This window comes from Microtus ochrogaster, linkage group LG4 (genome assembly GCF_000317375.1).
Source record: "Microtus ochrogaster isolate Prairie Vole_2 linkage group LG4, MicOch1.0, whole genome shotgun sequence".
NCBI lineage: Eukaryota > Metazoa > Chordata > Mammalia > Rodentia > Cricetidae > Microtus > Microtus ochrogaster.
In genome coordinates, this window is record NC_022030.1 from 38,577,532 (window position 1) to 38,598,851 (window position 21,320).

Sequence of the window (21,320 nt, forward strand, 5' to 3'; positions counted from 1 at the left end):
AAAAGAAAGAAAGAAAGAAAATGTTGAGACAGGAGCATGTTTTATAGAACTACAATTAAAGTAGAAGAAACCAGTGGACTATGCTTCAACTGATGCTGGCAACCTGGAAATCCCTGTCAAGAACAAACTGGATTGATGGGGGAGAGTCTTTTGTTTTGTGTTAATTTTATTGGTTAAATAAAGAAACTGCCTTGGCCCTTTAATAGGACAGAAAATTAGGTAGGTGGAGTAGACAGATAGAATGCTGGGAGAAAGAAGCCGAGTCAGTCAGTTGCCATGACTCTCCGCTCCGAGATGATGGCTCAGTGCTCCCTGCCTGCACCTGGACAGACAACAGAATCAGGCTTAGGCAGGCAGGAGAGCATGGTGGATTCCCGCCACCATACAGAGAGATGTTTTCAGGCTGTGCAGTGCTCTGCGTGTCAGATTTGGCTGTAACTTGGATGAAAAGAGTTTCTGTGCCGCAAGCTCAGTCTCAGAGTTAAAGTGCTGAGTGTGGCTCCTACCTGGCAGCCCCAGAGCTAGTAGAAAATGGTACGTCCTCCATTTTAAAAGTGAGAGAAGTGGAGCCAACATCCAGAGCAGCCCTCCGCCCTACAGCTCAGAGACTCAACTGATTCAGTCACAAGTGGCTCCACCATGTTGGACTGGGAGGAGCAAGCTGGCAGTACCTGTTTTTGACCTAGAAATGTCACAGCTTAGATTCTTAAGCACTTAATGATTTAAAGGCACAAAACAAAGTGCTCCTGGATAATAAAAAAAAATTACAGATTCACAATAAAACAGATTTCAAACATAAAAGACCTATAATGGATCACAGTGTTGGATAAATATACGTAGCCTTAAAAGAGAGAAAAAACATATAAAAAATAAAGTCAATGGTTTAAAAAAGGAGTAAAGTCTTTAAAGAGACAGAGTACAGATAGTTATAGATTAAAAAAATAAAAAAATAAACCACGTAAAAATGGAGTCTGGATTCTTTGTATTATTGTGTTTTCTTTAAATCTTTTGACTGTGAAGGAGCTAAGTACAGAGAGACATTTCATTATATGGGCTGCCAAGCTAAACCAAAATGGATATAAGGGTATTATGATTTCAAAATTTGGGTCTAAGGTTATGATGCTTTGGAGAGGGCCTTCTTTTGTTTTCACAGAGTATGAGACCCTGTGGATTGCTTCTATCCCAATATGGTATGATAGACCACGCCCTCCTAAAAGGTTGCTGTAAACACCCTCAAAAAATTACTTCGCTCAACTGCCAACTGAGATAAACCTGGCACACAGGTTACATCCTAAATGATCTGATTAACAGCACCCCCATTCAGCAAAAAGCAGTTTGGAGAAAAAACTGCACCCATGTTCCCAAATATTGTTTATAAATGTTCTTTTACATTTAAAGGGGGATATGGTATAGATATGAATAATTTGCATTGATATAAATTTTGCTTTATTGGTATTAAGTTAAGGTCAGTTTTATTATATGTATATGCACATTTCTGATCTTGATTAAGGTGTTGTGATTGTGTAGTTCATTTAAAAATGTAATGTATATAGGTTGTTAATGGATAAACATCTATAATAGTCAAATTTGTAGTCATGTTAGTTAGATTTTCTAGATATATAGAGATATATTTCAGTTAGATAGACATTCTTCATATCTTTCAAAGACTACAGAACATGGCAATTAATGTTTTAATAACTTAGGACTTTTCATGACAGTGAGACACGTCTGCTCCTGGCAACACCAATCTACTTCAAAAGAAAGATGGGCATCGAAGAGGCTCCTTATGGAGTTTGATAGCCATTTGAGCAAGAAACTGTTCTTGCCTGGACTGTTGCATAAACTGGACACAAAGAACCCGCAGAGAGAGGACTACTGAACTTCCCTAAAGGTGAGATGGTCTTTCGGGGTTCTTGATTCATGAAAGAGTCCACGAGACATTCTGCAGAACACAGCAGAAAGTAAACTGTCTTTAAAATTTCCTACTTCATGAAAAAGTCTGCTGGATACTATGGGCTTGTAGGCCAAAGATGGATGCCCCAACAGTACAAAAGAACTTTGGGTGACTGTCCAGGCAGCAAGATGTCTCTGTCATTTCTAGAGTTTTGGAAGTTGCTTACCTCTTGTTTGCATAGGTAATATTATATCCTTCTGGACTCTTTAATGGAGTTAAAAAATAGTTATAGTTATAGTTTTCCTTAGTTATGATAAAGGATAAATAGATATAAATATTGAAACTGTAATTCTTGTTTGGTAACTGTTTTGTTATATGTAATCTTACTATGTTAAAATGAAAGCCTTTCTTTTTTGTTTAAACAGAAAAACGGGAAATGATGGGGGAGAGTCTTTTGTGTTAATTTCATTGGTTAAATAAAGAAACTGCCTTGGCCCTTTCATAGGACAGAAAATTAGGTAGGTGGAGTAGACAGACAGAATGTTGGGAGAAAGAAGCCAAGTCAGTCAGTCGCCATGACTCTCCACTCCAAGATGGATGCCTGTTAGACTTGTCTCAGTAAGCCACACTCAAGTGGCAATACGGATATTAGAAATGGGTTAGATCAATATGTAAGAGCCAGCCAATAAGAGGTTATAACTAATGGGCCAGGCAGTGTTTAAATGAATACAATTTGTGAGTTGTTATTTCACATATAAAGCTAGCCATGCGGGAGCTGGGCAGGAACACAGCCCGCCGCTCCTCTTACTACACTGGATGATGGGGAAAAGTCCCAGATAGAAATGACCACCTATGAAACCACAAACAAGGGTGGTGGCAGGAGTTGAACCCAAACAGAGATGGGGCAACTGGAACAGGAAGATGTCCCACTCAATGTAGATGTTGAAAGAGCATTTTCTCAACTCCATTGTAATCAGTAAATAGTTAAACTTCTGCTTAAAACATATCTTATCTTAAATAAAGCCCTTATGTGCCGCAGGAAATAGGAGAAAGTGTTCACAAGAGTAATTACCTCCTCGTATTCACACTCATCTTCAGAAGCCTCAGTCAGGGTCACCTCTGAGCAGTTGTCAAGTTTAACACAGGAAAGTAGAACAGTGTTATACTACAGCTGCTTGACCTCAGTACAGTATTGGATCTAATGACCTCAATATGAAATTTGTAAAGACATACAAATTAAAATTCAACCTTTTTCTCCAAAAAGCCTATAAGTTTAGATATGAATTGTTCAACTAGTATTTTATACCATTAAGTCCATAAAAAACTACATTCATTTCTGCCTGTATGATTATTAGCCAGTGACTTTTAGCTTGATTTTAATAGTATTTACACAACTACAGAATGTCATTCAGGTAGTATGAATTAGAATTAGAAGCTATATAAAAGGGTGCATGCCAGCAATCTGTTTTGTAACTTCAATGCATCCACATTAACTACTCCAAGGAGAAAAGTGACTACTTGTGCTAGCTATCTATTGCTGCAAAACCATTTCCAATAGGATTTCTTCCTTTCCAGCTATTTCTTAGGAAGCACCAAGCTGCTGACAGCCATGTCTTTAAGGAACTTTTCCTTCACCATCTTAAAGTTTTCTGAATATTTGTGTTCTCCCAAGTTGCACAGCCACTCTGATAGAAACATTTCTTCTTAAGATAGCACCTCAGATACAAAGATCTGTGTTTATTATTTATTGTTGCATAACAAACTTCCAATAACATATGGCTTAAAAGAACAATAAGGAAACACTGCTTATTAGAATGTAGATGAACCTGGAAGACAATAAACCAAGCAAAACCACATCAGAAACACATAGGTCTCAATTATATCTGGAAACTATAAGCTGTTCATCTTAAAGAAAGAGACAGTAGTAGGTAGTTACCACAGATTAAGGGTGGAGAAAATGGGGAGATATTGATGGAATAGAATACATTTCCAATCATGAAAAGAGTAAGTTCTGGAGGCATAGTGCACAGCGTGAAGGCCATGAGACAATAATGAGTCAGAAACTTGACATTTTCAAGGAGCACAGCTCTTCAGTGGTTTCACTACACCTAATGAAGAGCTCCTCAAAGAAAGCAAAATTAGAGCTAACACATGATCCAGCTAACCATGCTTGGACATCTAACCAAAGGGACCAAAATCAGTGTACACAGAAATGCCTGTACAGATGTGTTCACTGCATCTCTGTTTACAACAGCCAAAACAAAAGAGCAGCTTAGATGTCTATTACCATGAACTGATAAAACAATGTGGCTCATACACATTCACAACAGAATTCTGGTCAGCTATAAAGAAGAAAAATATGTCATTTGTAGGAAAATGGAACTGAAGATCATTATATTAAGTACAAGAAACTCAGAAGAAAAAATGTTGCATGTTTTCTCTTGTATGAGAAATCTATGTATCTATTAAGCCAATACAGTCATGCATACACAATACTAAATCAGGGTAAATGATACACATATATAAAACATTATAAAGAAGCAGATTATTGTATATACTAACTAAAGAAATCACTTTTTTTTTTAAACAAAACTCCGAGGCAAATACATTGGCTTAATTACTTGTCTGTTGCTGTAATGAAACACCATGACCAAGGCAACTTACAAAAGAAACATTATTTTGTCTTGCAGTTGCAGAGAGTTAAAGTTCATAAAGGCAAAGAGAAGGCAACAAACAGGCATGTGGGCTGGAGCAGGATGCTGGAATTCACATCTTTTTTTTTGGTTTTTTGAGACAGGGTTTCTCTGTGGCTTTGGAGCCTGTCCTGGAACTAGCTCTGTAGACCAGGCTGGTCTCGAACTAACTCCTGCCTCTGCCTCCCGAGTGCTGGGATTAAAGGCGTGCACCACCATCGCCCGGCTTGGAATTCACATCTTGACCAAGGTAGAGAGCAACTGGAAATGGTGGGAATCTTTAAACTCTTAAGGCTTGCCTCCTGTGACATACTTCCTCCCCAAAAGACACACTTCCCAAGCCTCCCTAAACAGTTCCATCAGCTGCAGACCAAGTGTTCCAATACATGAGCCTATGAGGGACATTACTGTCATTCAAACCATCATGTGTATTACTTTCTCAACTGTATAATCATTTCAAAATGTCTGAGATAAGTGTATCAAAGTTTTACATTGTACAGCTGAATGAATGCAATTTATATTGTCAATCATATTTCAATAAAGTTTGTAAAAGGAACAATTAACATTTGTTACATCACAGTTTCTGAAGGTCAAGAATACATTAGCTACTTAGTTGGATGATTCTGAGGTGTAGAGAGAGCCCGCTTTTGGGGGGCGGGACGGCTCGGGCAAATGTTTACTTAAATTGGGGCGCGCAGATGCTGCAGCCCGTTTTCCGGTTTCCTGTTTCGGTGCATCGCTGGAACTTCGGTTGCGTGAGTGTGCTATTTACATTAAAGTTGTATCATCTTATACCAATTGGTCTGTATTAATCCGATCCGCCTTCACTGAGGAGCTACCATGATGTCACAGTCAAAGTGACAGGTGGCAGTCATCTCAAACCTGAGCTAAGGCAGCAGCACGTACTTAAAGGAGAGCTAACATTGTCTCAGTGTTGGATGATGGCCTTCATTCAATCTTCATGTGATTCTCTCCACAGACATAGTAGCTAAGCTTACTTCAATAAATGATGAATAACCACAACAGTTTTTATAGCCAAGCCTCAAGTTCAATATCTTAAAGGCTGTACAGGGCAAACATGTTCAGCATATAAGGACTAGTGAAGAGCAAAACCTGATAGTGCTGTAGCCTAGTAAAGCAGCGCTTGCCAAGCAGGTGCGAGGTCCTGGTACCTGTCACAGAACACGAAATGCAGGAGGCAGGACCTTTGCTTTATCATGTCAAGGACAGCCCAACTACCAACCAAACTACCTTGCATGTTTTCAAGAGACCTGGAGAGGAACTATATGAGAAAAATCATTTAGAATGGTCCCTAAGTTTCAGTAAAAGCTGTACATCTATTTTTATGATCCCTTTCCTCGCTCTAGAAAGAGATGAGCGTCTATGAAGAAATCTTTCTTCATTGGTTAAGGTGAAAGGGCGAACACGAGCCATTCTAAGCCTCCTTCCAGCTCTACATCTGAATTTTCTGTAACATTTTTATTTATTTAAATAAAATTCCCTAGGGCTTAGCTAGAGGACATTAACATCTTCTGAGAAGTGGCTACTCCAAGGTGATTTCAATACCAATCCCTTGTCAGTCAGTTTCCAGAAAATAATGTCATTCTCCCCACTTGTGCATGATAAATTCCAAAACAAAGTAAATATTCTAACATCCTCGGTGCACAGACTAAAAATTCCAAATGAGCACACACTGCCTATGTGAGGAAGAGATACCAAAAGGGATTGTTAACATGGTGATATAGAGATGAAAATGTCATTTGTCCTCAGAGTACTAGCTATGTAAGGCAACACTTGGAAATCTTACCCAGAAAATGTCCTCCGCAATAACTTTTAATCATGAAAAAGATACTGCTTCCTCACAATAAAAAAAACAGATTATATGAAAAATGTCATTTGATAAAGCATGAATGTGTTTCCCATGGAGTATAGCACTGTTTACTTTCAAAATGACCCTTTGAGATTAAACATCCCTGTCATATTTAAGATGAAAATTGAGAAATATAAATTAAGAGACTTCCTAGGCTATGAGTGACAGAGACATGTTTCTTCAGTTCAATGCGGAGAATTTTCCATCATATCATAGTATTTTTACACTGCACCATAACAATACATGGTTTATTAACATCTTAGATAATATAAATACAAAATTTGTTTTCAATATCCTAGGTAATGACCTCACATATTTGTTTTCCGTGTCTCAGTGGCACCTTACCAGCAGCCAAATAAAATCGTTTAAATAGCTCGATTTGAAGAGCACGGAGGAGAAAGAAATATAAAGCAGCTAGAGGCTAAAGAACTGATCATTAATCTAACCAAGGCCAAAGGATTAGTACGAAGAAAGATCAAATACAGAACAAAGCACTCAAAAGAGGAGCAGTTAGACTCCCTGACTGCTATCTTTAAGTAGCCACAACATGATCTGTACAGAGGAGTTTCCCAAAGCAACTCATCTTGAATGTGGTAGTGTAGTGTCCTTGAAAAAATGTATTGCACGGTGTGGCTATCTGTATGCATCTGTTGTCTGGATAGCTAGCAACACATGGCCAAATGCACAAGCTGATACTAAATGATTCTGTGGCGATTTACAAACGTGCATGCCACTGGAGATATAGAACTCTGTGACTGTGAAAATTAGAGGAGAAAGGGGACCAGAAATACACAGTGATGCAGTACACCCAGAGGATCCCAAGACTTAAATTTGAAGCAACAGGCTCAATTCTAACCTCCCCAGTGCTTGGAGTAAAGATGGGTTTGTAGTCAGATGCCAATCCTGATCATTCCAATGAAAACAGATACCCTGCCCAGCACATCAAAGCGTTATCTATTTCCAAAGGCTCAGAGGTTCTAATGAAGATAATGCACTGTATTTAGATACTGATCCTCTGACCCTTGGGACAGCCAGAGAAATGAAGAAGAATCTGAGGGAGCATCACATGCAAAAAAAGAGGGGTTTACATTTTTCAGGAGAGCAATCTTGCAAAGGTGAAAGGGGCAAGTCATGGACAACTGTCTGAAAGGAAAAGCTAACTCCTTACTCTACTTGTCCTTCCACTGAGCAACTTTCTCAACTGTGATCTGGTCTCCCAGGAGAGCCTGTGTTCTAGGAGGCACCCATATAAATTAACCTCTCCGTGGTTTGCATGTACAGCTGTTTTCTGATGGAGAAAATAAGTGATCATTTAGACTCAAATTGTTTTAATGATGCCAAGATGGCTCTGAACAGTTAGACGTTTCTACCCTCATCTGTCCACTACTCCCCCAAAGAATATATTAACAGTAATGTTGCACTCCACATGCAAATCTCATTTCCACCTTTTCTGTTACCCTTGGCTCTAGGGCTTGCCTTTCTGTGCCCTTGCATCTGCAGACCCTCAGTCTACAGCCTGTTCTTGCTCTTGTCCTGCCTACAACCATGGCATCCCTCATTTCCAGGCCAGATTCTATATCATATAGCTGCAGTCTAGCTAGAGACAGCGGCTCCCACTCTGTCACATCTTCATGTTCTAAGAGTAATTTAGGGGCATCAGCATTTTATGGTATGGAACACTCCCTGATACTTAGTCACCATGGCTAGTCTCTAAACTTACGGAATATGCCCTAGCTCCTGGTATTGTGGATCCCATTAGAAGACAGGCTGAGATTTATAATGCATGCACTGAAAATGCCATAGAACACCACGACAGTGCCACAGAAGACATAGCTTCATGACCAGATGCCTCACAGCGATATTTCAGCTGGACTAACAATAGAAATGACAGCCCAAATGGGTCGCAAGTGGGTTCTGCTGAAAGTGGATCAATGAACAATTTGCAGCTATAAGCAATAAACAACTTCTTCACTTACAAGATGCTTCCTCTGTCATCCTTATAGGTAGCATACAGCAAGCAGCATCTTTAGAGAGGACCAGAATGAGACATTACTAATTAGGCTTTCCATAATTTCCCAGAGCTGTAGAAAGAAATCACTTTGCAATCTTTGCAATCTTCTCACAACCAACGTTCACAGAAGTAATAAAAAAAAATCCAGCCTGGATCCACTCTCATTAACATTTTATTTACCAAACTGGAAAATACTATAAACAGCAAATATCCTTCTCTTAGGAATACCAGCCTAAATAAAGTTAACTGAGAAATATAGATAAGAGATGACAAATAATTGGCCTGCCCGTTGTCACATTCTCGCTGCCGTTTACTTGGATGGCATTTACCAGGAAGTCTTCATAAGTCCTCTAGGTTATTAGCACCATATACACAGAGCTACGACCAACTCAACAGACTTGGCAAGAGTGGAAAGCTACTGACCACTCTGCTAGGAAGCAGCTGTAGCACAGCTTCTGCTCAGAGCTGAAATACCTGAGCACATTAATTGCATGCTTCTCATAGTGGATGGCAATACATGGGTCTTTCAAGGTCAGGAGACATAAAGATGGGCTCTACACACTATTCTATCTGAACATATTTTTTGTTTTTGTTTTTGAAATAGAGCCTCACTCTGTAGTTTCGGCTAGTCTGGAACTACCAAAATCCCCTGCCTTGTTCGGCACTCTGAGGGCTGGGATTGTAGGCAGCTGTCAGCATGCTCACAGTATCTGAAAATATAGTTATTAGAAGTCAATTTGTCTATAAGTTTGCTGCTCCAATTATAGTCTTCAGACCTGTAGCATCTTGGGAGCTTGTTAGCCACAAAGAAACTCAGTGTTCACCTGATTTACTGCATTAAACTTCATCATTTAAAGATTCATGTGTGATTCATTAAAGTTAACATAGACTACAGGACACAGAGCAAAATATTTGTTCTCTGTAAAGAGCCCATGGCATTAAAACATGCAATATTGAACCTTCTGGATTTAGTACATGGCTGTTGGTCTAGAGTCTATATTCATGGTATCAAATCTTATTATTTGAATACATGTAAGAAATTCTAGCATCTAAACACAAGCTTTCTGATAATTGGAAGTACTTAAGTTATTAGTAAATAGCAATTTACTAAGTATTTCACAAACATTTTGCAGTCATATAAAATTTCAGATTTTACAAACTCTGAAACATACGTTATCTGAGGGATTTTTAAAGAAAGGAAGGAAGAAATAAAGGAGGGGAAGAACAGAGAAGCCAGTAAGTTCATTATATTAGCTACTTTCTTTCAGTACCCAATTAATAGTCTTTCCAAAACAACATAATGTTAATAATAAAAGCAATAAACTATAATAAAAAGCATCAATGATAGAATTTTCAAGTAGGTGAAAGCTATCAATGGATGGTTCTCCAGCAGTGAGGCACTTCATAGAAAACAGGCATCTTAGGTGGGACACCAGTCTAGTGCTTCAGCCTTGTTCCAGGGTGGCTCTGAAATCCTTAATTTTGAAGCTGTAGATACCATGTTCATATCCAGAGCTGAAGATGATGCAAAGCCTCACTTTCACTTCACCAAGCCATGAGAAACTGCTTCTGGGACAGCGGTAACCTTAGAGAAGGCAGCAAACTCATCTATCTACACAACCTAAGACACTAAATTCTTACTGCTGAAATACAGAGACCTACAAAATAGTTAAACACCAATCAGGGAGTGGAGTTAGGAGAGGAAGAGGAACCTTCAATGCTTCTCTTTCCTAGAGTGTGCCTTTCATTTTTCTCTCTTGGAAGGGTTTTGGTTTCAAGAAACAACACCAAAATCAACTAACCTTTAGCTTGCTTAGTCCAAACTCCTCTCAGCATGTGTCTGACGATTGAAACTGGGAACTCCTAAACAGCCACACCTTATTACGTAGCCCTTAGTCACTACTACAACTGAAATGCCACCAAACTGTGACTTTAAAGCGTCACTGACAACTGCCACCAGCCTTTCTGAGTTCAGTAGACAACTACTTGGCCCAGCATGTTTTATAATATTGCAAGTATTTTCCTAACAAGAAGTTCTATGAGGGATCCATCCATTCCTTGACTAGATTTCCAAGTGCTCTGGTGACCACAGAGAGCCATGTCATTGTGTCTGCTGCCAGCACACCTTGAGAAAGTTTAAAACAAAGAAGCAATTCCATCAGGAAACCCTTCACAGAAGAAACAAGAGTCACTGATAACAACCAGCAGGTAACAGGAAGGACTGTTGGCGGGATCTTTCTCCTGAACACCTTCCCTAAGCCGGAACAAAAACACTGAGGCCCATATTGGCAGAAGCATCTTTCCTGTTGTCCTAACTGGCCTCTGTTACTGTGACGGAGCAGTAACCTTTTGGTTGGGGGAGGAAAAGTTTTATCTGACTTATAGGTTACAGTCAATTGACAGAAGCCGGGGCAGGAAAGGAAAGCAGGAGCAGAAGCAGAACTCATGGAGGAACACTGCTTATAGGGTGACTTCTCTGGCTTGCTCAGTGACCTTTCTTCTAAAGCACAGGCCGGCAGGCCTAGGGATGGCACCACTCACAGTGGGGTGGGCCTGCCTGCACCAAGTAGCAATCAAGAAAATGCCCTGTGGACATGGCCATAGGACAACTGATCTAGACAATCCTTCAACTGAGTTTCCTTCTTTCCGTGTATGCCAAGTTGACAACTGTCCTAGTTAGGGTTTCTGTTGCTGGGCTGAAACACCGTGACCAAAAAGCAAGATGGGGAGGAATGGGTTTATTAAGCTTGCACTTATACATCTCTGTTTGCTTAAGGAAGTCAGGACAGGAACTCAAATAGGGAAGGAACCTGGAGGCAGGAACTGATGAAGAGGCCGGGCTGCTTACTGGCTTGCTGAACCTGCTTTCTTATGGAACCAGAATCATCAATCATCAACCAAGAAAATGCCCTACAGGCTTGCCCTCACACAGCTCAGTCTTTTTTTTTTTAATCACAGCTCAATTTTATGGAAGCATTTTCTTAATTGAGGCTTCCCCTCTCAGATGACTTTCGTTTGTAGCAAGCTGACATGAAACTATCTGGCACATGATTGAAATTATGACACTAATGATGAGTCCTGCTCCTGTGTCTGGTTTGAGCCACATTAGTCTACAGATGTTTTTTGTGTCTCTATGTTTTGGAGGAATACCAGATGATTTCCTGGAGAAGTTAAGTGAACCTCTTTCAAAGACCTTTTACAATACTGGTGGGTCATTATCTAGTACCAGTAGTATGGCATGAAGTATAAGAGAAATCTGGGCAAAATGCACTAAATCAGAGATATTTACACACATGTGCAAGGTAAAGGGCACTGGAGTTCTGATTCACTTAAGCATACTATAATTTCCGTTTAGCCACTGAAGAGCCTGAGAGCTAGAGACTTTAAACTCAAGAAAGTCTCACTTCGGCAACTATAATAATTGCCTTACAAAACAATGTCAAATAATATAATACTGTCAATTTCTAATTACTCGTGTGAAGAGAGCCCAGGGATACAAGGATAATTGGCATTCATAATTAATCCTCAAACTTCATTCTGACTAATAGTTAAAACCTCTCCCATGACTAAACCTCTTCCCTCAACACTGAATGTAGAAAAATAACTAGTTAGATGTTTGTCTTTGCTACCTTCCCCCGCTCTCTGTTTGAAACATGAAGTAGTAATCAGTCAACTATGAAGAGATGTAAGAAGACATAAAACTACCTAATTAACAAATCTGATTGTCTTACATTTGCAACTGTGACTTAAAGTGTTTATTGGAAGATCTGTGTGTAGCATATGAACGCACAAGGAGTGTGACAGAACACGCAAGACCTATGGAGCTTCAAGCCAGTTAGGAAGGAAAAGTAGATTCAGGGTCTCAACCCTAACCAAGAAGCTATCTGTAACTGATAGGGGTTTGTAAGGGAAAAGTCAGTTTATTTAATGGTTTCACTGGGCGATATCACATTGCACATTCCAGATCAGGCCTATTGCCCTGGAGTAGCTGTAAAACACAAAATGAACTCAAAGGTGTTTTTGTAGACATTTTGTTTCATTTTGGTCTGGGCATTTTTGTTATATTGGTCTTTTACCTGTTTGTTTTGACTTTCATTTTGGGGAGGGTTTGCGGGGAAATGCTGTTGTTTTTTACTTATTCTGGATTTTGTTTCTTATTTTTTTGTTTTTGTTTTAGAGGCACCACAAAATTGGGTAGGGAGGGAGAAGAGCAATATCTGGGAGATGTTGAGGAAGGCGATAAGCATGCTCAAAATATATTGTATGAAAAAACGTTAGCAAAAAAAGATGAGTGTGTAAACTGAAAGTTGTGGTTTTAATTCAGTGTTCTTCTGGAAAATTCTATAAATCTGATTTTCTTGTTTAAAATTTCATTGTGTAAGAATATTGTATTTAATTTACAAATAGATCTTCAAAGTGTTATCAAACTATTTGTCTCATGTTAATAACTAAACTATTTCTAGATAATTCATTTTCATGCTGACAAGTTTTTACAATTGTTTGATGCAGATGAATTCAGAAATTATAGCATATGTTTTTTATCTTTAAAGGGAACATTCTGGGACAGATATCCTGTTTGAGCTATGAAAACAGATTATAAAGACTCAATTACAACACTAAGGCATCCACTTATTTTATTCATATTGATTTCAAGGTATTCAGACTTACATCCTGTAAAAATCATTTAGAATCCAATATAATACTACATATTTTCTTTAACTCTTTACGTGCTTCTGTGTGACTCCCTAAAATATGAATATAACTGAGCCTGCTAAAGATCACAAATGGATCGCTGCTGGATCTATGAGATCTTGAATTAAGACACAAAGGATTATAGCTGTGTAAAATAATAAAGGGAGATTTTTTTTTACTGTCTTTGACATCTTTGTAGGTAGTCATCTTTCTTTTATCTGCTGAAAGAAAAACTTATATGACTCTTACAAACAGTGCACATTAATCCAGAATAATGAATGCACTTACCTAGAGGAATGAAGTCCTCTATAGCCTTGCAAAAATTAGTGAACCTAAATATACACACAAAATTATTCAATTTTCCTGCTACCCCATTCATAAATGCTCATCATGATGTTGTTTTCTTCCAAGCATTTGTCAGCTTTAGTAGCCCAATTGAGCAGCCCAATGGGGGATAAAGATTTAATCAGTGCTATCACTAAACAGCCAAAACCAAAACTCCTAAAGAAGGCAGCCAGCCATACATGGGCAAATTACTTAGGACGGCACAGTTGGACAATGTCCACAACCATGTGTAGTTTGTGCATTCATCTCTGTGCCCATAGGCACAGGTCTTCCTTCATCTCTCTTAATGATGGAAGCCATTGCGAAGGTATTCTGAGGATCTTTTTTTTAGGACAACCATAAATCACAGAACTGAATCAATTCCCTGAGGCACCTTCATGCCGACAAGGTGTAAAGTACTGGAGGCTTCCCTATGCTCAGGACCACGGATGAACCTACACTCCTAGCGTGACTTCAGTGGGCGCTACGACACACAGGGGTGACAAGGACTCCTCCAGGGTGTCCCACGGACACTGCGCAGGCCCCGACAGCACCAGAAGGATACGCTCCAGGTAGTAGGCGCCCTCGGCGGCCACCGCCTCTGCCGCGTCGCCCGTGGGCGACAAGCCAATGCCCAGCGCCTCCTCCAGCACCCGCATCGGCGGCACCCCAGGCGGAGCAGCCATACTCGCGGCCCGGCCCCCAGGGCCCTTCGCTGCCCCCACGGTCCCCACGGAGCCCCTCGGTGCCCCACGGTGTCCTACGGACTGGCGTGGCAACTCTCGCGAGATCGCGGGACCCTTCACCCCCCGACTAGAGGAGGACCTGAGGGTCAGCGCCTAACCCTCTGCGTGTCCGCAGTTGCTACGGCAACGCGTTGCCTAGTTACCCCAGACGCCCCAGGCAGCTTGTAGAGGAAACTAGATGCCACAAACCCAACCTAGCGGCTTGGATTGCATTTTTAACCCAGGCTACTTATTGGGAGTTTTGATTTTTACTTGGTTTGGCCTTGTGCTTTGACCCCGTTCTTTCTCACTTTCCTTTCCTCTCGTTTTTCACATCTAAACATCATCAGTCCTCATTTTTAGATGTGTAGAGAACCCCAAATGTTCTAGTAGGGACAGACTTAAAGGGGAGAATACTTGTCTCTCTAACTAGAGGAAGGGGGAAATTCTAGAGGACATTATTGGCCAACTGAGGAGATGCCAAATGTCCCTCATACCCTTAGCAATGAAGAATGAGGGTGCTCATCTGTATTACACGCTTTCTAGCAATCTTTTAATGCGTTTATGTGGACATCTTTTTTGACTTTGGCTTCTTACATACAGACTTGGAATAGTCCCAGTGGCCTCGAATTGCAACATTGATTTTTGCTGAGGTAAACCCACATCAATAAAAATTATGAGCTACCTATAACCCTAACATAAAGTTTAACATGATATTTGGGCTAGGGAATGTAGTTAAGAGCTAATGTGCTTCCTCTGGAGGAAAGGAACAGGGAGGAAGGGAAGGAGATGAATGGGACAAAGAGGCAAAGAGAAGAAACAGAAGGGATGGAAGGGGAAGGGAGAGAATTGACTGATTTGCCCAGTCACGTGTTTGTTGCTGTGACCGGTATATATATAGGCATCATAAGTATGTATATGGTATATGTATATACGCATCATTAGGACCATCTTCCGCTCAGGTTCCTTTTATTCTACATTCCTTGATGAATTCCAGTTGGTAACTACATAAAAGTTTCTATTTCTAAACAGAGGGCGAGACAGAGGGAGAGTAGAGGCAGAGAGAGGGGGAAGAGGAAACAGACAGACAGACAAGGGGAAAATTGTTAACTTTCTATTAGATGATTGAGAACCCAAGTGCTGGAAGCCAGAAGTAATCGAGAGCCCATTTCCATCACAGCATAGCTATGGACCCACCACTAACTGTCTGTAGGCCTCAGCCTCATTTGTAAGCTGAAAATAGTGCCGCCTACCTCAAATGGTTGCTATTAGCTGTAAGTCAACAAAGCATTAGGAAACCATTCAGAGCGTACAGCAATAAGAAATATGAGCTGTTTCTGTTAAACATGTCTGTCGTGGTTTTGAGTTTTGGAATACAGGACACAATGATATCTAAACAGTTCAAGTTGCTGTCATTTTCTCATATCAAACACTCTAAGTGCTCATTAAATGCGTGGAACTGGAAATGCGGGAGAGAGATTCTGAAAATGGGGATCTGTTGACTTAGTTTGTTCTTCATTTCTAAGGAAGCGTGGCCTCAGCTAGCAAGATGCTTAGCTATAAACTGAGACTGGGAAAGTGACCTGGGTAAGGAGTAGTCAGGGCCATGTTGTTGTCTAGAAGAACAGGCAGAAACGTGAGACCTGCAGGGGACAATCTCATGGCGCTTCTAATGTTTAGTGTATTTTATCTGCTACAAAGTCTCTATTGTCTTTGATCAAGCTCTTCCTCATTTTTTTAGGTAAATTAAGTTGCCTGGACTACACTTCCTGTTCTCTTATGAAGACTTTTAAAATCTATCTACCTAGATTAAGTGGAAAAACTCAAAAGTAAAATATATAGAGTTCTTTACCAGCACTCAGAAGACAGAGACAGACAGATCTCTGTGAGTTTGAGGCTAGTCTGGTCTACAAAATGAGTTCCAGGACAGCCAGAATGGTTACACAGAGAAACCCTGTCTTGCAAAATAAAAAAAAGAGTTCTCATCATCATTTCTTATATATCAGATATTTTCTATAAGTAATACAAGTAAATTTTGCCTATTTTATTGTGACTGTAATGACCCCAGATTGAATATTTGTTAAAAAAAATACTAAAAAGCTTAATATAAAATAATTGCTATAAAGTAAAGCACATTTTTTTAGAAAAATAGTCAGCACTTGGACATAAGAAATGGGTTTTTATGACAGTAATGAAATACAAAGTATAGCCAGTATTAAATGTGTAAGACAGAGAAGTCAGAGATACTTGTCAAAATAAAGAAGAAAAGGAGATATTTTATAGCCCCCAAAATATGTGAGTCTCATTTTGCCAGGCTTCCAAATAACCAAGGTATTAACTGAGTTACTAATCCATTTATGTCCGTGTAATCAATTTCAAATTTTAAGCTCATCCAAGATGTGTTGCCTATTACAATTGAAAGTATGTTCACAGAGACCTGATCAGTGATGTTTCGGGAAAATTCAAATGAAAACCACTTTTAGCATTTGTGTAATTTCTTTGATATCTACACTGGATAAGCAATGCTTGAAAGAACAATTTGATAAAAAAATTAACAGACATCAAAAAGATAATGCTTTCAGATTTTAGAAAAAGGGAATCTGTGATGACTGCTCCTTTCTTAGAAGTCCTGTGTCTTTGCAAAGAGTGCAGTTGAAGGCTGTCTTGCTATGTTCTGAAATTACTAGACCGTAGATCCTGCTTTAACTTAAAAGAGGTGGGAACACCTGACTAAAAGAACACATATACACACAAACCTTTAGATTGCAATAGTGGTTTGACATATATATTTTTTATCTTATAGATGTTCTTTTTTGTATATTTTACATGCTTCCTTAAAGTGGGGATGAAATAAAAGAAGCCTCAACATTTTGATGAGTGAGCAGGAAACTGCTTTTTGCTTTGCTCCCCAAAGAGGTAAACAATGAAAACAGCAGAGACACTCGAGCTGAAGCAACAAATTACAAAGGACAACAAATGTGATCTCCTCCCAGCCTAAATGCCCCATTTATGCAAAAGTGAAATTATTTTTAAAAGCAAAACCAGAAAGCAATCTGGTAGTGAATACACTCTGTGCGTGTGTAGTTTCAAAGCAGAAAATACTCACATGCAAATATATTGCAAAGTACAATTCAATTATCAAAGATAATGGCATTCACTTGCTACCACTACAGCCTAAGCCATTTGCTGATGCCCGTTTGATACCAGTAGCTTTTTTGTTTTCATTCAAAACTTCACAGTAAGTGGTAGTCAGGTTTAGAATTTCTGAGTTCATAGAAATAATAGCAAATTGCTGAAAAATCATCATTTTTCCCACCACACACAACATGTTTTCTCTGTTTGCACTAGCATCCATTTGAAAATCCATCCCTTCTGTACTTTTTTTCTCTGTAATTGAAACAGAGTTAGTCAGTTCTCTGTGATGAGAAACACATGACACAAGCTTGACCCAAAAAACTTCTTATTTCTTTCGGCTGCAGCAAAAACCTCTGATTTCCAATATGATTCTTGGTTTCTATTTCTTTCCAATTAAAAGGAATGAGGGCTTCATGGGAAAAATAGATGATTCTAGGCCTTGCTCAGGTAGGTACAAAAGGACTCTGAAGAAATTTTACAGTACCAGAAGAAAAAACTCTCTCCTTCTAAAAAAAGAAAAATATAATCATAATGATAGAGCTTTATCAAAAAGATCCAGCCATCCATTGAAGGAGTTACAATGGGCCAAGTCAGGCCAACTGTTAAAGTTAATAAAACAGTGTTAGAATATAAGCCAAAGTACAAGATCAAAATCTGAGTCATTGTGTTATTAGTAAATGCTTAAATAAACAAATAAACGAGAGAGATGAAAAAGAAGTCTATGAAGAACACTTCTAAAAAAAGTGAATAAATCCATAAAAACTCAAAATTGAAAATCATGAATACAACAGAAGGTCAGTAAGGGGAAAAATGTCTGAACAAAACAATGTAAGACAGGAAGTCTACAAAAGCACATACCATTGACTTTGTTTTGGGTTGGCCCCTCTGCACCGATTACTACAGAATGGCGCCCAGAAGTATGGGTAACTGAGTCCACAGAAAGCCTGAGAAAGCTTGGGAAAGAGTAAAGCATGTTTTCTTGGTACCTGCCATTTCTCGGTTCTACTCTGCTTGCTAGAGGCAAGCAAGCGCTCTCATCTAAGAGAGGCTTCCTGACTCAGCTTTAGCTGCAAAGTTTGGAGCTCTTTTAAGAGGTCCTGCCACGAAACACTTAAACAATGTTGACGAAAAGCTGAATGCATGCTTTTCGGTTTTCAGCCATAGCAGGAAAAAAGCTGTGCTATTTAAAAATGCTGGCTTTCTGGGCTGTCCTGCCAGGGCAAACTCTGACTCCTTTATGCAGGCGGTTCATACAGTTTGCAAGCACAGGCTGCTGAAGCTCGCTTGCTGGCAGGGACATTGAAACACTGTAGACTTGTGGCACTGAATGCGGCTCTGGCCGGTACTTCAGCCACAAGGTTGGAATGGCAGAAAGCTAAGGAATGGACTGGATCTAGCTGGCAAAGCCACGCCTTTAGTCCTACTGATATTGCTTGGTAAATTAAAGGCTCGTGTGGTCAGAAAAAGAGAGATATACAGTAAAGAGAGATTCAAAGACAAAGAAAATTTCTAAATGGCTTACTGTGTGTTAAAAGTATATGCAGACTAAAATTTAAAGTTCTTAAAGTAACAAACAAAAAAAAGGAAGAGAGTTGTTGTGTGTGATACACACCTTTAATTCCAACACTTGGTAGGCAGAGGGAGATTGACCTCTGTGACTTCAAGGTGTGGTAGCACACGCCTTTAATCACGAATGCCTGGGAGGCAGAGACAGGCGGATCTCTGTATTAATCAAATCTCTGCTTGGCCTATTAGCTCAAGCTTCTTATTGGCCAACTCTTACATCTTACTTTAACGAATTTCTATTAATCTGTGTATTGCCACAAAGCTGTGGCTCACCAGGTAATGTTCCGGCATCTGTTTCTGGCGGAGCTACATGGCGTCTCTCTGACTCTGCCTTCTTCTACCAAGCATTCAGTTTAGTTTTCCCTACCTTGCTATGTTCTGCCTTGCTATAGGTCCAATGCAGTTTCTTTATTAATCACCGGTAATCACAGCATACAGAGGGAAATCCCACATCACTCTGTGTCTTTTCAGATTTGTGCAGAATAAACCAGATGGCAAGTCTTATTAGTCATGTCCTCAGTTTCTCTAGCCAGCTGTGTAATATGTAGGTGCGGCATGATAAGTCAGAAAGAGAATCTCCGTCTACCCGTAAGCTGCTTCTCGTCACAATGCCATGTCACAGCAGCCGAGAAAGCACTGGGCAAGACAGTGGTTGAGGAACTCACAGTGTGGCTACTTAGAGAGCAAGTCCTAGCTCACCAGAGGAAGAGGACAGTTCATTTTCTGTGTCCTGTAATGGTTCCTGCTTTCTCCAAAAGTAGAGGACTCTTGACCTTCTCTTGGTTTCTTTTGGCCTCTGCTTGTTCCAGTGTCATGTGGCCTTCTACATCACCCTTGTAGCTTGCAGGAGGCTGTGACAAATATGTTCATGCTGCTTGCTGCTTTTCTTGTAATTTAGGTCTTTTGTTCTGGTCCATGAGTCTCACATTTTCTTCTATATCTTTAAAACTGAAACAAGTTAAGTTTGTTTCCAAATAGAAATATAACCTCTGATAACTTCATAGAACCCTATCTACAAAAAGGAATATCTGTTTTACAAGGTTGGAGTGACATATTTATCATTTCACTTTTTTCTTTTTCAAATGCGTAAATGCATTGTAGAAAATTTTTCATTGAGTTTGAATTTAAAAACATATGTCCATAAGAATTGAGTCTTATTCTGTGATGTATGCATACAGGAGAAATTGTATTTCACTATCCCCATATAATGTAACTATGTGAACTACTACAATAAAATCCGTGTATATGCAACTTTAATAGATTTCCATATTTAGTTTATGCTTAATATTTTCCTTAACAAAGAGTAAAATAAATCTTGTCACTTTTATGCTTACTGCTACTTAAATTAATAATATTTAAAATCTTTTATCCTTTTGTTTTCATATTTCCTAAATGTATAACATTATCACAAGCCTACATTTATCAAATTCCATTACAAACATTTTTACATTTATATTCTTGCTATTGACTTTGTTATTTTTTGCAGTGGAAAGTTTCTGTTAATTATATCTACATTTTCTCATGTATCTTTAGGAATTATGATTTTTCTATCTTGTAAAATCTCAAATCATATAAATATTTTCTTAATATTCTTTAAAATTTCTTGATTTTTAATTTCCAGTTTAGGACTTTAATTCACCTGTAGTTTAGTTTTTTGTAAAAGATAAAGTAGATCCAATTTCTCCCCAGGCAGTTTGCCAGTCATACCAGAAATCTTTTTAAAAACAAACTTACCAGCCGGGCGGTGGTGGCGCACGCCTTTAATCCCAGCACTCGGGAGGCAGAGGCAGGCGGATCTCTGTGAGTTCGAGGCCAGCCTGGTCTACAAAGGGAGTTCCAGGACAGGCTCCAAAGCCACAGAGAAACCCTGTCTCGAAAAACCAAAAAAAAAAAAAAAAAAAAAAAACAAACAAACTTACCTTCTCATTAAAAACATGATTACACCAATTTTTTTGTTTGAACTGATACTTGCTTACAGAATATTTATAGCATTCTTTCAATGTGTTTACCAGTTTCTATAAACATACCATATTGATTTGTGATCAATGATTTTTGATAGATTTTATATTGAAATATTTGGAAAGACAAGTTCTTTTCCTTGTTCCTTTCTAATGCTTTCCTAGCATTCTACTGGTGATAAGAATTAACTGTAGTTGATAAAAGCTTCTCACTACCCACTTCAGGATTCTAACTGACATCAGAGTAAATTTAGATATTTATTCTGGGTAAGCTGACTTCATAATGATGTTACTCTATTCAAAGACATAGTAGATTTTTCTATTTGTTCAATCTCATTTTATGTTTTCCAATCAGATTTTACATTCCTACTATGAAATATTTCTATCTAAAACAGTCAAAATCCCATGAAAATAATTTACTCTGTCCCATTAAAAAATATTGAACAGGAGGG

The 21,320-nt window shown here is 39.1% G+C and overlaps 1 protein-coding gene across 2 annotated transcripts in view; it reads right to left on the reverse strand.

Annotated features, from left to right (window-relative positions):
• The window catches only part of Spag16 (sperm associated antigen 16), a 1,047,686-nt gene extending 1,033,450 nt beyond the window's left edge, over positions 1-14,236 (reverse strand). For both annotated transcript variants that reach the window (XM_026786385.1, XM_013351621.2), the window contains exons 1-2: positions 14,050-14,236; positions 2,967-3,013 (exon numbers count right to left, since the gene is read on the reverse strand). In XM_026786385.1, the coding sequence (XP_026642186.1) occupies positions 2,967-3,013; positions 14,050-14,170 (168 nt within the window). In that variant the 5' untranslated portion in view covers positions 14,171-14,236. The remainder of the gene's footprint in view (positions 1-2,966; positions 3,014-14,049) is intronic.
• Between the last annotated feature and the right edge of the window lie 7,084 nt (positions 14,237-21,320).